This window comes from Emiliania huxleyi, assembly GCF_000372725.1.
Source record: "Emiliania huxleyi CCMP1516 unplaced genomic scaffold EMIHUscaffold_338, whole genome shotgun sequence".
Lineage (NCBI taxonomy): Eukaryota > Haptophyta > Isochrysidales > Noelaerhabdaceae > Emiliania > Emiliania huxleyi.
In genome coordinates this window covers 1-12,687 of record NW_005199460.1, presented here as the reverse complement: position 1 = coordinate 12,687, position 12,687 = coordinate 1, and the positions used below count along the sequence as shown (strand labels likewise).

Genomic DNA, 12,687 nt, shown 5'->3' with positions numbered 1-12,687 from the left:
CTAGGGCAACAAACCGCGATGGCGTCATCCGAGGGACGTGCCACACGATCGCCTCAGCCAGCTTTTCCCACGGCGCGCTCGCGCCCGCATCGCCTACCTTGGAGGACTACGCGATGAACGGGCGTGTCGACAGGGTAGTGGGCGCGGGCAGGGGGGGGTCTTGGTGGCTGGCGGGTAGTGGCGGAGTGCGCCGCACCTCCACGCGCGGCCTTTGCCGACTTTGCCGACCGCTTGGGGTCCTTCCACACGATCTGGAAGTCGTCTTGCAGCATCATGCTGGCGGCGCGCTGGGAGCTGAGCGTGTCCTCGTGCGAGCGGACGCGAGGCTGCTTCTTGAGGTCGATCACTGCAAACGCCGAGTCGCCGACCGTAGCCAGCCCATGCCTGATGCACACACCCGCGTCCCTCTCGAAGATGAACGAAGAGCCCGCCCTCAGGATGTAGCTCTTGACTTCATAGGAGCCGTCGTGCTTGCCGTCGACGATGCGCGGCTCGCTCAGGAGCATGATGCCGAGCCCTGCGAGGAGGGAGACGGCGCGGGCGTCGACCTGCACGGAGTCCTCGTGCTCAGGCCCGTCGACTTGGTCGTCGCCCGCGTTGCAGGTGGCGAGCGACTTGTTGCGGTCCTTGTCGGTGTGGACGGTCGTTGCGTACTCGGCAAGCGCAGGGTCGAGGCTGTGGTCGCGCATGCACCGCTTCAACTCCGCGTGAAACTCCTTTGGCCAGCGCGTCTCCTTCTCCTTCACAAACTCGGGTGGCGCCCTCGGCGAAACGAACCTTGCCTCGCACTTGCCGCTCCTCGCGTACTCGGAGTCGGAGAGGAGAATGTCGAGACGGCCTGCGGACGCCTCGACCATTTCCACGATCAGCTGGGCGCAAAAGTCGTTCAGGTAGGCGCCCTGGGAGCGGAAGCTCTGGTACGCGTGCACGTCGTGCTCCTCGTAGATTCTAAGGGCGAGGTCGCGCAGCTGCGCCGTCATCTGCGGCGGCCGCACTTGCGTGTCGAGGAGGAAGGTTGCGTCGTCCGCCATGATGCCCGCTCGGCCGCGTTCCTCGTGCCAGAACCGCGAAAACGTGTACTTGTTCAGGCACGCGTCGTCGAGGGAAGAGTCCTCGCCTGCAGCACGCGCGCGCCCAGCTGTGGGCTGGTGCGTGCCCAGGTTTGGGGAGGAGGTCTGCTCTCGTCGCAAATGCGACGCGCAGTAAGTGGGTGGGTACTAGTGTGGCCAGAAGCCACGCGGCTTCTGCCAAAAGACCTTGACCAGGGTCGGTCTCGACGACCACCATGTCCATGCTCGTCATCCTGCGGCATCGGGTGAGGGTGAAGTGTGCCGCTCAGCATGGCTCGGCTTGGTGGTGGCGCGGGCGCGCCGCCGCCGCGCGCGCGTGAGTGCGCGCGCGCGCGTGCGGCGGCGGGGGCGGCGGCGGCGGCGAGCGCGCGGCCGCGAGGCGAAAGCCGCGGGCGCGCGCAGGCGCCGGTCAGGGGCAGGGCAGCGGCAGACGTCTTGGGCGTCGAGTGTTGATGAGAAGGTCGGAGATTCACTTCGCGCCACCCCGTTCATCGAGATTTGAGGAGATTTATGTCGCGCCCCAGTGGGGGGCCCCTCTTGTTTTCTGTTTTTCAAAACGCCCGCCCGCCCGCCCCCGGACCCCGAGGGCGAGGCGGCTCGGCGCCCCCCCACAGACCCAGAGATCAAAAACGCTCGACCCAGAGATCAAACCCCGTCTCCACCGCCCGCAGCCCCGCCCCCGCCCGCCCCCTCCGCTCATGACTTTTAGTTGCGAGGTGTGTCTTGAGCTAAGACAGCACTAAGAGTAACTCCGCACACCCAGAAGCTCCCACCCGCCGGACCCCCTTTACACCGGCGCATCTCTCTCTCGCTCACTCCTCACTCCCCGCCGGCCGCCGCTTTGCGCTTGGAACCAGCTTGGGGGTGGGGGGGGAGGGGGGCCGCCGCTTTGCGCTTGGAACCAGCTTGGGGGTGGGGGGGAGGGGGCTGGGGGAGATGGAGTTGGGGGGGAGGGGAGAGGCGCGCTCCGCTAGATGAGCCTCCGCCCAACGCCTCGCGCGGGATGACCCACTTTCTGCGATCGGGATCGAGGCGATCGATCCCTGGTACAAACTCGCCATCGGGCCCCGGGCCGCCAAAACTAAATGCCGGCAGGTCGCGCACCGCCGTCCTGCTAAAGCGGCTCGGTACCGGCACGCTCACATCCGTGACAAAGGAGCGGAAGATGTCGTGCTCGCTCAGCTTGTCGCGGAACCGTGCGTGCGCAATCACCGCCCTCTCGAGCGCCTCGGTGATCCGGGCGTTGGACGTGTGCGAGCACCTACACGCGTCGTGAGAGCACGCGCTCAGGACGCAGGCGCAGAGGGAGGGGCGGCGACGAGACGGCAGAGCGGCGCCAGTGCGCGTGGAAGCGATCGTTCAGGAAGACGAGCTCCCACTCCGGCACACGCACGTCCTGCTCCTCCGTCTCGGCCAGGATGGGCCGCATGCAGAGCACCTTGTAGTCCGCTCCCGGCGGCCCCTCCCGCTCCACCCGCTCAATCACATGCGGCATCGCCCCGAGCCGGTCGACAAAGAAGGGCATGCCCGCCTTGGTGTTGACCTTCCGACGCTTGTTGAGGTCGCCGCGCTTGGGGATGAAGGGTCCGCGCGCGACGGTCAACCCGTCGAGCCTGTCGAGAAGCATCTGGGGCCGGGGCCGCTTGCGCCGCTGCTCGTCCGAGCGATGCTGGTTGCTGTGGTGCAGGCCCGCCGCGAGGGCCTTGTCTACGCTTTGCTGCGCGGCATCGGCGGGCATGTCCGGCGGGACGAGGGGGAGGAGAAGGTTGACCGGCAGCCACCGGCCAGTTCCATCCTCGTCTCGCCGCACGGCTACACGACGCATCGCCGCGAGCGGTGAGATCCACCGGACGGCCTTGGCGCGCAGCGCCCGCACCGTTCCCAGCTCATCCTCTGGCAGCTCGCCGACCACGTACACGTGCGCCCACGAGGTGCCGAGCTCAGGCTCGCCATACAAGGGGAGCGCGAGCGCGAGCACCGCGCCGAGCGCGCATCCCAGGGAGGGAAAGTGGGCGCCCCGCAGCTCCGCAAAGTGCTCCTGCGTGTAGACGACTTCCGTGACGCCGAACTGGAAGAGGAAGGGCTCGCGCACGAGCACGGTGGTGAGTGTGACGCCGCCGACACGCACGGAGACGAAAAGCGGGCCCTCCACGACGACCATGTGAAGGCGTGTGAAGGCTGTGAAAAAGTCTTATCCGAATGGTGGGGGGGCGCGGGCGGCTTGTTGGCACGCCAAATTGGTCGTCTCGAGCGCCCCCGGCGTGTTTCAGAAATAAGAATTTTAAGATCAGACAGAGCGGGCTCCTGTATGGCCGCACCGCCGTGAGTGTTTCAAATTTTATTATCGCCAACGAGAGCGTGCGGCACGACCTGTGGGCAGGGCGTCGGGGTGTGTTCGAGAGGCGTGTGGGTGCGCTGCAAGGCGCCGAGGCCTGCGAACAGAGCGACGAGACGGTGGCGAAGCCGCCGACAGAGAGGCCGAGCAGCGCCATCGCGGGGTAGAGCAGGCGGGAGTCGGTGGCGAAGCCATATATGAGCATGGCGCCTACACGAGGGTTCCACCTGCTAGGGGAGACTCCACCTCTGTGGCCGTGCACAGGAGCACGGCGCCCATCGCGCAAGCAAAGCAGGCCCGCGCGATCTGCGCCTCGCTCGCCACCTTGCGGGCGGCGGAGAGGCCAGCCGTCTGGGAGAGCGACGAGACGGCGCCAAAGACCGAGAGCTGTGCGGGGAGAGGGCGAGGTTGAGCGGTGGTTTAAGGACGGTGCTTTCTGGTTCATCCCTCTGCGCGTCACAACCTGCGCGGCCGTCTCTCGGGAAGTGAGTTGGAAGCGCCGGCGCGCGTAGACGCCCTTGTTGGCCAGGAATCCCCAGAGGGCGAGGTAGTAGAAGAGCGTGATTACCGAGAGCAGCCGCATCGGGCGGCTCGCGACGAGGAGGCCGGTGAAGGAGCGGCAAGGGTTCGAGCGACGTAGCAGCTCACTCCAGGTGAGCCGGCCTCGGCTGGGCGGCTCGTGTAGCACAACAACAGCGAACGCGGCGTTGAAGGCGGTGACGGCGACGCATGCCTTGAAGACTGCGGACGTGCCGAGCAGCTCGTCGATCGTGGCGCCGAGCGCAGGCCCCACGAAAAAGGCGCCACCGAGGCCGAGGCCGATCGTGGCGCCAAAGGCGGACGCGCGCTGCTGCGGTGCGACAGAGTCTGCGATGAAGGCAAAGGCGAGCGGGAATGTTGCAGAGAGGAGGCCGGACAGACCAAGGAGGATGAGGTGCGTGTCGAGCGAGGCACCGAGGCCGAGCACTGCGTAGGGTGCCGCAGTGCCGAGTACGCACGCAAAGAAGAGCCACTTGCGGCCAATCACATCGGACAGCGCGCCGAGCGCCGGAGAGGTGAGGAATGCGAGGAGCCCCTTGCACGTAGCCGCCCAGCCACCGAGCAGATAGGCCCGCTGTCCGTAGTGGCTGTTGAGGACGATGGGCAGCACGCCCGCTGGCAGAGCGATAACGAGGAAGTCGAGGAAGAGCACGGGGACTACCGACACCCACCCACGTGCCATGCGCTGCGCGACCGACAATCGTCTTCTTGCAAACTTGAAAACGCAGCAGCCGATGGGGTTTCTCGTTACCTCTAGTTCATGCGCGGGCTCCTGGCTTCATTCTACTTCCTACATCATCTCTTTCCCTCCAGAGAACATCACGTACTTCGATCCTCGAGCTGTGAGCTGTCAGGGTCGGCCCTCACGCGTTACGTGCCTCGGGTCGTGATTGATGTCTGATGTTTGTTGCGTCCTTCCTTGCGCTTGCCTACGGCTTTGGGTCCTTGGGGCCTTGGGCGCCGCCCTGGGGGGGGGGGGGGGACGCGGCCCCGTCCACCGAGTCGCGTCTCGCGAGTGACGGTACATAGAGAGTCCAGAGTGCGCACCGCTCACTTCGGATGTGTGTGTGTGTGGCACCCCTCTTGCGACGGTGTAATCAGTGGCCTTATGCCACCGTTGCAGTCGCCTTATGCCACCGTTGCATATCCGGATATGCAACGGTGGCATAAGGCGACTGACTGATACACCGTCGCACCCCTTCCGTTGTACGCAGAGTGAGTCGACGGCTCTAGTGTGGACGATTCTCGCGCTTCCCAGGGGGTATCTTTGAAGCTGTGTCGGACCCGACGGGCACACACATCAAATTACGTAGTTGAGAGTCGTCCTGCTTTCAAAAGAACCCTGCACAAAGATCGCACGGGCGGGGACACCTGTATCCTGTTTCGTTGTGTTCATCAAGTGCCTGTTGTGTTCGCCTTTTTTCTTTATTTACCCATAGTCTATGCCATAGTCTATCTCATAATAAATAAATAAAAATGGGCACCTCTACTGTGAGATGGGTAAAAAGGAACAGGTCCCCACCCGTGCGATCTTTGTGCAGGGTTCTTTGTGGGTGTGGTCGGCGACTAGCCGCGGGGTCGTCCTCCCGATGGGGGACTAGCACTAGCCGTCTCTTCCACACATGGTCCCTCGGGTCCCTGCTGCTCCTAATCTCTTCGTATATCCTCCTGCTGATCTCCGCAAAGTCCTGCTCCCTCCCTCGTCTCGCCCTTCGCAACGTCTGCTCCGCCCGCTCCACATCGTCTGCCCGAGTCTATCTCATAGAGTAGTAAATAAATAAATAAAACGGGCAAACTCTGAGACGAGATGGGATTTAGGGACATGTGTCCCCGCCCTGCACGATCTTGGTGTGAGGGCTAAAGGTGTCCGTTTTATTTATTTCGTTTCCTGCTTTCACTGAGTTGGCGGTCACTACGGAGCCTCTTGGTCGCAAGGCGCCCCTTTCGTGGCGGCGGCCGTGCCGACGAGCGCGCTCGCCACAAAGGCCTTGACGTCCGGCACCCACGAGTTTGCGGCAGGTGGGGCGTCCTGGATCTCGTGGCCCATGCCGCCGAGGATGAGCGTGCGGTGCGCCCAGCCCTGCACGCCCTCTGCGACACGCAGCGGCACATTCTTGTCGACGCCTCCGAGCACGAGCATCGTCGGCACGGCGTGGGCAGGGAGCAGCATCTCCCCGGCCGCGCGCATTGACTCGTCGTCTCCCCAGTAGCCTACCCACAGCAGCCGGTGTTAGCTCTGCAGCTACCGCTCCCCTCGCGGCGCTCCCGAGGGCAGCTGTGAGCGCGTGTGTGGAGCGGCAGGCTTTGCACCCCTGCCCGGCGCGCCTAGTTGCTTGGCAAGCATCCTCCCAGCCACAGACGGCTCGTGGCATACCCTCCACCCCGCGACGGCCGCAGTGCCCTGCACGCATTCTCGTAGGTACTCTGCGCGCAGCAGCGGGTCCGCGACGGGACAGAGGGCGACGCAGAACCGCATGCCCTCGATCGTGCGTGAGAGCGCCAGCGCGTGCCACCCGCCGCTGCTCGAGCCAATCACGCCCAGCGGCAGTGACGGCCAGCGTCGCCGAGCGAACTCAGCGACACAGGCGAGGTCGTGCTGCGCTGTCGGGTGCGGATGCGCCGCGCCCTGCCGATAGGTCGACGATACCGAGGCGATGCCGATGCCTGCCAGGGCCTCGGTGACGGCAGGGTGCGACTGCGAGCAGCCGTCGCTGAAGCAACCACCGTGTGCGAACACAGCTGCGGCGATGGGGCTCGGAGGCGAGCAGATCTTGAGCGCGATGCTCGAAAGGCCATCGGCGGTGGCGGTGGTGGCCAGCTCGATCGTGGCGCGGCTCATATACACAGCACACACAACGGGAGTCGCCTAACGGGCTAGGCTCCCTCGCACAACACCGGGCACACTGGCGCACTCGGGCATTGTCACCGCGGGAAAAGAATTTGACAAGGACACACTGCGCACGGGACTGGCGCGCACTGGCGGGAAAAGAATTAGAGAAAACTCGTTTCCGCGGCTAGCAATCTCGCTCGCCGCCAGCCGCAAGGCATGGGCGCGCCCATGCCTTGCGGCTGGCGGCGAGATTGCTAGAGGCGGAGCAAGCCTGCTCTAGTCTCACATGTTACTTCCTGTCGTCTGTTGTCTTGTTGTGCCCTTGTTTGTTCCTTTGGCACCTTGGAGTGCTGGCTGGGGGGGGCGACAGGGAGGATGTGGCCCTGAGTTATGTGTACGCCAACTCCGGGTGTGTGGCAGCCAGCTGGCTGTGTGCCTTGTGAGCCTTTTGTGTCTGTGTGTCGCTCGTGCGTGTCGTCATCATCTGTCCAGCGTCCACCCATACCGCGTTGCCGTTGGTGTCCAGTCCGAGCCTGGTGCTAGCCGTCGCCCACCCTAACCCTTGGTCGTCTGCCTCTTTCTATCTCCCTTAAAGAAAGAAAGAAAGAAAGGAGACAACCCAAGGGAGGGAGGGGAGAACGGCACGCCGCCACCACACAGGGATTTTAAGGAGAGGGGTGTGTTCTATCTCCCTTCGCACTCCCAGTGGTGTGAGAAATTCTTTTCCCCCCGCACTCACTTGAGATGGCTTGCTTACTCGTCGCGGCTAACGCGTGGCTGCTGCCGCCAGCGCGAACACTTTCCCAGCGTCAGCTCAGCGCCTCGCGCTCCAGGCCATGCATGCAGCGTCAGCCCACCGCCAGGGACGACGTTCCTCCGGTCGACAAGGCCACCTTCGTAGCCGCCGTCGAAATACTGGACCGCGAGTTGGCCAAGGCTGGAGGCGTCGACCCTCCGAAATCCTTATCGGAGGCCGAGGGCTCGGGCGAGGCCGCTTTCGCCATCGGCAAGACGACGGCAAAGCTGCCATTATCAGAGGTGGAAGGCCTCGGGCTCGTGGAGGCGACCTACCTAGTATTGGTCTCGGGTGTCACCACGCCGCTGGTCGAGTCTGGCCTCCAGGTCAAGGACACCATCGTGAGCGTGTCGGTCGAGGGGACAGAACTGCACGAAAGCACCCGGGCGCTGGACTTGGCGGCGACGGCGGAGCGGCTCACGGCGGCGATCAAGACCGCTGAGGAGAATGGGGTCGCGGAGATCGGGTTGGAGCTGAACCGGCTCGTGGAGCTCCGGTACGCAGAGAAGTAGGGTCTCCCCGCGGAGTCACCAGTCGGCCGGGGGCGCGTGATTCTCTCTATAAATCGGAACAACACTGATGCTCGTTTTGTGTGTATGTGTGTGCAGCAAGGCCTGCCGGCTGAGCGGGCTTTTGAATTCTTTCCCGCGACAGGTGTAGTTTATTTTTGCTTGGGGCGGCCCTCATGCCGGGGTAGGTAGGGTAGGTCTGGGCCCTCCCGTCGGGTTTTTCCCTCTCTTCAAGCTGGAATTTTCCAAAAAAGAAATTTTCCGCGGAAATCACGATGTCAACCAGATACGGCGAAAGGACTTGCCGGAGGAGGTGGTGGCTATGGGGCTTTGGACCTTTGCGAGAGGTGGCGAGCGGAGCAAGCGCGGTGTAGGCGCGTCCACGCGGCGCAGCGGCTCTCCCGCGACCCCGGCCCCTCTCGTAGCCGCAGCCGTAGCCGCAGCCCTAACTCCTTGCCGCTCTTCCGTGTCGGGTTGTGACGAGGGGTGAGGGGACACGGATTGAAGATCCCTCACATCAAGATCGTGCAGGGCGGGGACACATGTCCCTAAATCCCATCTCGTCTCAGAGTTTGCCCGTTTTATTTATTTATTTATTTACGATGTCAACCCTCCCCAAATGGGGTGATCTGATGCTTGTAGGGCTTGAGAGTGGCCTGCCATGTCACAAGAAGGACTGTGGTTGCAGGAGAGTACCACCAACCATCACTCTAGTTGGTATAGTACCCCACCTTCACCCATCCTGTGATTTCTTTTTTAGTTTCCCATAAGTAAGGTAGGTAGGTAGGTAGGTAGGTAGGGGCGGGGCAGGGGCCGGCCGGGTTTTTCCAGAATTTCAGCATGAGGGCCGCCCAAGCAAAAAAAGAATACACCTGCCCGCGAGTGCAATTTATGAGCATGTGCGTGTTCGTGCCAGTGTGCGCGCTAGTAAACCGGGAATGTCTTTCCGACTCAAATTCTTCTTGTGCGCCACGGCCAGTCCCGTGCCCCCAGCGCCAGTGTCGTAAGAGGGAGCGCCTTCGAAAATAGTTAGAGGCTGCGCAGGCCGTCCCGTTTGCTGTTTGAAACGCCTGTTGCGCTGGCCGCTGCGCGCGCGCGCTGGCCGCTGCCGGGGCTCTGTCTCACTCTCACGTGCCGCAATATGTGTCACACACGGCGGCTTCTGCCACCTCTCGATTGGTTCCACTTTCTACGCACACCTACCGGGGAAGGGGCGCTTGGGAGCGGGGGCGGGGGCGCGCAGCGCGCGGCGCGCGCGCGCAACAGAGGGTAGGGTGGGGAAGACGGCGAGGAGGGGGCGGCGGCGGCGGCGGCGGCGGCAGCGCGCGCGCGGCGCGCGCGACGGGGGGGCGGAGCAGCGACCGCTGGCGCGGTCGCTGCTCCGTCTGTGCCAGGGACGCGCGCTCTGCGCCGCTGCAGAGCGCGCGCGTCAGGGCAAGGGGCATGTGTGGCGGCGCGGGACGCGCGGCGGCGGCGGCGAGCAGCCGAGCGCACCGTGAGCGGTGAGGCGGCCGGGCGAGGGCGCGGCGGGTGACGGGTCAAGGGAGCAGCCCACACCCGGCCGTCGCTTTTTGAGCGACGCCTGTGGTACGCCTGCGCAGGGGCCGCAGGGCGGTCAGTTGTGGGGCGAGGCGGTGCCGGCCGCGGGCCGGGTGCAAGGCGCCGGCCTCGGCGCCGCCTCGGCGCGCCGCACGGGCGCGGCGAGCCTCTGAGCGGGAGCCGAAGGTTTGCTGCGGTAGGTAGGTGGTAGGTAGGTAGGTGGTGGTGGGGTGGTTTGACTTTGCCGCAGAGGCCGTCCCTAGCTGTGAACAGCAAAACGGGACAGTATTCTTTCTGACTCCTGCGAGCCCAGGGCCCGGGCTCCTAGCCGGATAGGGGGTCTGTCGCCACTGGCTGGCCCCTCCCAGTGAGATAGGTAGGTAGGTAGGTTGGTCTTGTTTCGCCCAAAAGCGAAAAGGGCCCTGCAATAGGTAGGTACCCCCTATTTTCATCTTTTTTCGCTTCGCTGCGCGGCCTGGGGATAGGTAGGTAGGCGTTTTGGCGCGAGTCAGTGGCAACAGACCCCCTATCCGGCTAGGAGCCGGAACCCAGAGTGCCCGCCGGACGCGGGTTGTGATGGTGGGCTGCGCGAAGTGCGAGCGCTGCCAACCATGCCACCTTCAGGCCGCGTGAAGAGCTCGTATGCGACGACGAAGCAGACAAGCACCACGCAGAGCAGACCGAATGCCGAGAGGAAGGAGAGTGTGGAAAAGTCCTGCAGGCGATTCGTCCGCAGGGCTGTCAGGGCTGAGGTCACAAGCTTGGGACTAGAACTAGCCACCTTGAGCCAGTTGGTCGTCAGCGAGAGCGCGATGAACCCGCCTGTTACCAGGCTGGGGTCCACCATCGGCAGCAGCAAGGTGGCGTTTCGCCAAACGGTCACGTTCATAGCTACGAGCGCGAAAAAGATCTCAAAGGAGGAGCTTCCGATGACAAACCACTTGCCCACAGCGCCCAGCGTCGCCTCGCCAATCCGGGCGTAGGAAGGCACCTTCTCGCCAGACGCCTCGAGCGTGCGATAGCTCTCGATGATTAGCACACCCGTGTACCAGCTGAGCACTGCGAGCACAGCAAGGAGGAGCAGGCCGACCCAGCCGCACTCCCCAAACGCGTACCCAAAGGAGAGGAGGACCATGCCCAGGTAGTTGTTGATCAAATTGAAGCAGGTCTGGACGTTTGAGCTGAACTCGGTGCCCTCCGCTGCGTGGCAGGCAGAGGAGGAAGGGTGAGGTGTTTTGCCGTCAGCCAGGTTCGCTCCCTTCGTGGAGAGAGGAGAGTTGATCTATTGAGGGCCTCATGAAAGAATCGCGTGAGGTGTTTCACAACGTTGGCGAGGCGACTTCCCGGGCGGCTTTAGGAGAGGCAGAGGGGAGGGTGTCTCAAACCTGAAATGTAGTCACCTGAGTCTGCCGCGTTGAACATTGGTGGCAGCGCCTCCCGATCCAGGCGTGGTGATGGGAGAGGGTACAGAGGAGAAGCGGGCTTGCCGGTTTGAGAGTCACGGGTGAGCGTGGAGGGCCGAGGCGACGAGTGTGAGGCACCCATCGCCAAGGTGCAGCGTCACACTCGCCGCCTCAAACGCGTGCCTCCGTTAACCTTGGAGCACTTCGGAGCACCTCCAGTGCGCTTGGCACCACGCGGGCAGCCGTTGCGTCGGCGATATGGCTGCGACGGGGACGGACGTCGATTGAGCACTTGAGTGCACACTTGAGCACTGGATAGGGTCGATTCCGCATGGTACGGGACCCCTCGATCGTCTCGCCCTCCCTCACTGGTGTGTTCATTGGGGGGGGTCATAACAAACACGGTACAGGATCGAGGTGCACGCTGCCGAAGCAGTGTCGTCCCCCCTCTCCCCGACGGCGATGGCGGTGTGACCGATCGAGCTACAAGAGGAGCTCGTTCAGCAGGATCCGGGGTAGTCAGGCGCACTACCTCACTGGGCCTGAGACCGCCGAGACGCCTCCCATCACCGTCTCGATTGGCTAGTACAGTGCGATGAGCTTTTGGGGGGGGGGGGGGTCCGTGCGTCGAGGTCTCGACGTCCGCCCGAGGCCCACCCACCGCTCATCTCGCCTGCACGGGCCCGGTCCCCCGCCGGGCTATGGCCCGGGGTGCGGGTGGCCGCCGCCGCGGAGCAGCCCCTTTGCGCTTTGGAGTGTGAAGGCTTCGTAGCCCTGCGGTCTACTATGAAGACCCGCAGGGCTGGGAGCGAAAAAAGGCAAGCGATTGGCCGCGGAGACCGTCGGCTCTGCCTCTCTCCCGGCCCGCGGCCTCTCGGGTGACGCTGACGGGTCTCTCCGGCGCGCGTTCCGGGCGCAAGCCGCAACCGACCCCCGCGGCATATGGCGCTTGGGCCGAGCGTTTTTGATCTCTGGATCTGTGGGCGCCCGCCCGCCGCCTCTGAGGGGGTCGGGCCCCCTAGACTGAAAACAAAAACAAGCTCGAAAACAGCCAAAATCAGCCTGCGAGAGAGGCACTGCGCGCCGCTGACCTCAATGTGGGGATGTGTGCCGACACCAATACTGATCTAAAACCTGGAAACCCTTGTTCAAAGCCGACCCTAAGCGCCATCCTTCCTGCTCTCACCTGATGCTGCTTCCCCGCGCCGCCTCCTTGGGCCCCCTTGGGCGTATTTTCTACTCCCAGTGGGGTCCCGGGCCCCCGGGCCCCCTCTTGTTTTCTGTTTTTCAAAACGCCCGCCCGCCCGCCACACCCCGAAGCGGCTCGGCCCCCCACAGATCCAGAGATCAAAAACGCTCGGCCTTGGCGGGCGTGCCGGGACGACGCGCGGGTCTGAGCTAAGTTTGTGGAGACGTCTGCAGCCCGTGAGTGAGCGTGACTCGTTACTCGTGTGTATTGAGTATTCTCCCGTGAGACAGCAGCGACCTTCGCCACATACTGTGCCTGGCCCTAGAACCTAAGAAAATAGCCGCACACACGCCTCGCGCCCGCTTGTGGGTTGCTGGCGCTGTTGCAGGGGCCCCGAGGTGAAAGCATCGCTCACACCAAGCAGGGGCCGGGGGGGAGCGCAGGATACTTCAAGCGCGCGAGAAGCGGAACAGACT

The 12,687-nt window shown here is 64.0% G+C and overlaps 3 protein-coding genes across 3 annotated transcripts; 1 reads left to right on the top strand and 2 right to left on the bottom strand.

Annotated features, from left to right (window-relative positions):
• Nucleotides 1-5,857: 5,857 nt before the first annotated feature.
• EMIHUDRAFT_117381 (hypothetical protein) lies at nt 5,858-6,784 on the bottom strand (the record flags this gene model as incomplete). Its single annotated transcript, XM_005773462.1, has 2 exons — nt 5,858-6,156; nt 6,256-6,784. 2 exons carry the CDS (start codon nt 6,782-6,784, stop codon nt 5,858-5,860), a joined length of 828 nt encoding a protein of 275 aa, XP_005773519.1.
• Nucleotides 6,785-7,524: 740 nt separating this feature from the next.
• On the top strand, nt 7,525-8,149 carry EMIHUDRAFT_368938 (hypothetical protein). The gene has a single exon (XM_005773461.1). The coding sequence runs from the start codon at nt 7,616-7,618 to the stop codon at nt 8,081-8,083; it is 468 nt and encodes a 155-aa protein (XP_005773518.1). The 5' UTR covers nt 7,525-7,615; the 3' UTR covers nt 8,084-8,149.
• A 1,996-nt stretch (nt 8,150-10,145) lies between these two features.
• EMIHUDRAFT_241631 (hypothetical protein) lies at nt 10,146-11,041 on the bottom strand (the record flags this gene model as incomplete). Its single annotated transcript, XM_005773460.1, has 2 exons — nt 10,146-10,819; nt 11,020-11,041. 2 exons carry the CDS (start codon nt 11,039-11,041, stop codon nt 10,146-10,148), a joined length of 696 nt encoding a protein of 231 aa, XP_005773517.1.
• Between the last annotated feature and the right edge of the window lie 1,646 nt (nt 11,042-12,687).

Coding starts and splice junctions, on each gene's coding strand:
- EMIHUDRAFT_368938 (XM_005773461.1), top strand. CDS start 7,616: ATGCAGCGTCAGCCCACCGCCAGGGACGACGTTCCTCCGGTCGACAAG.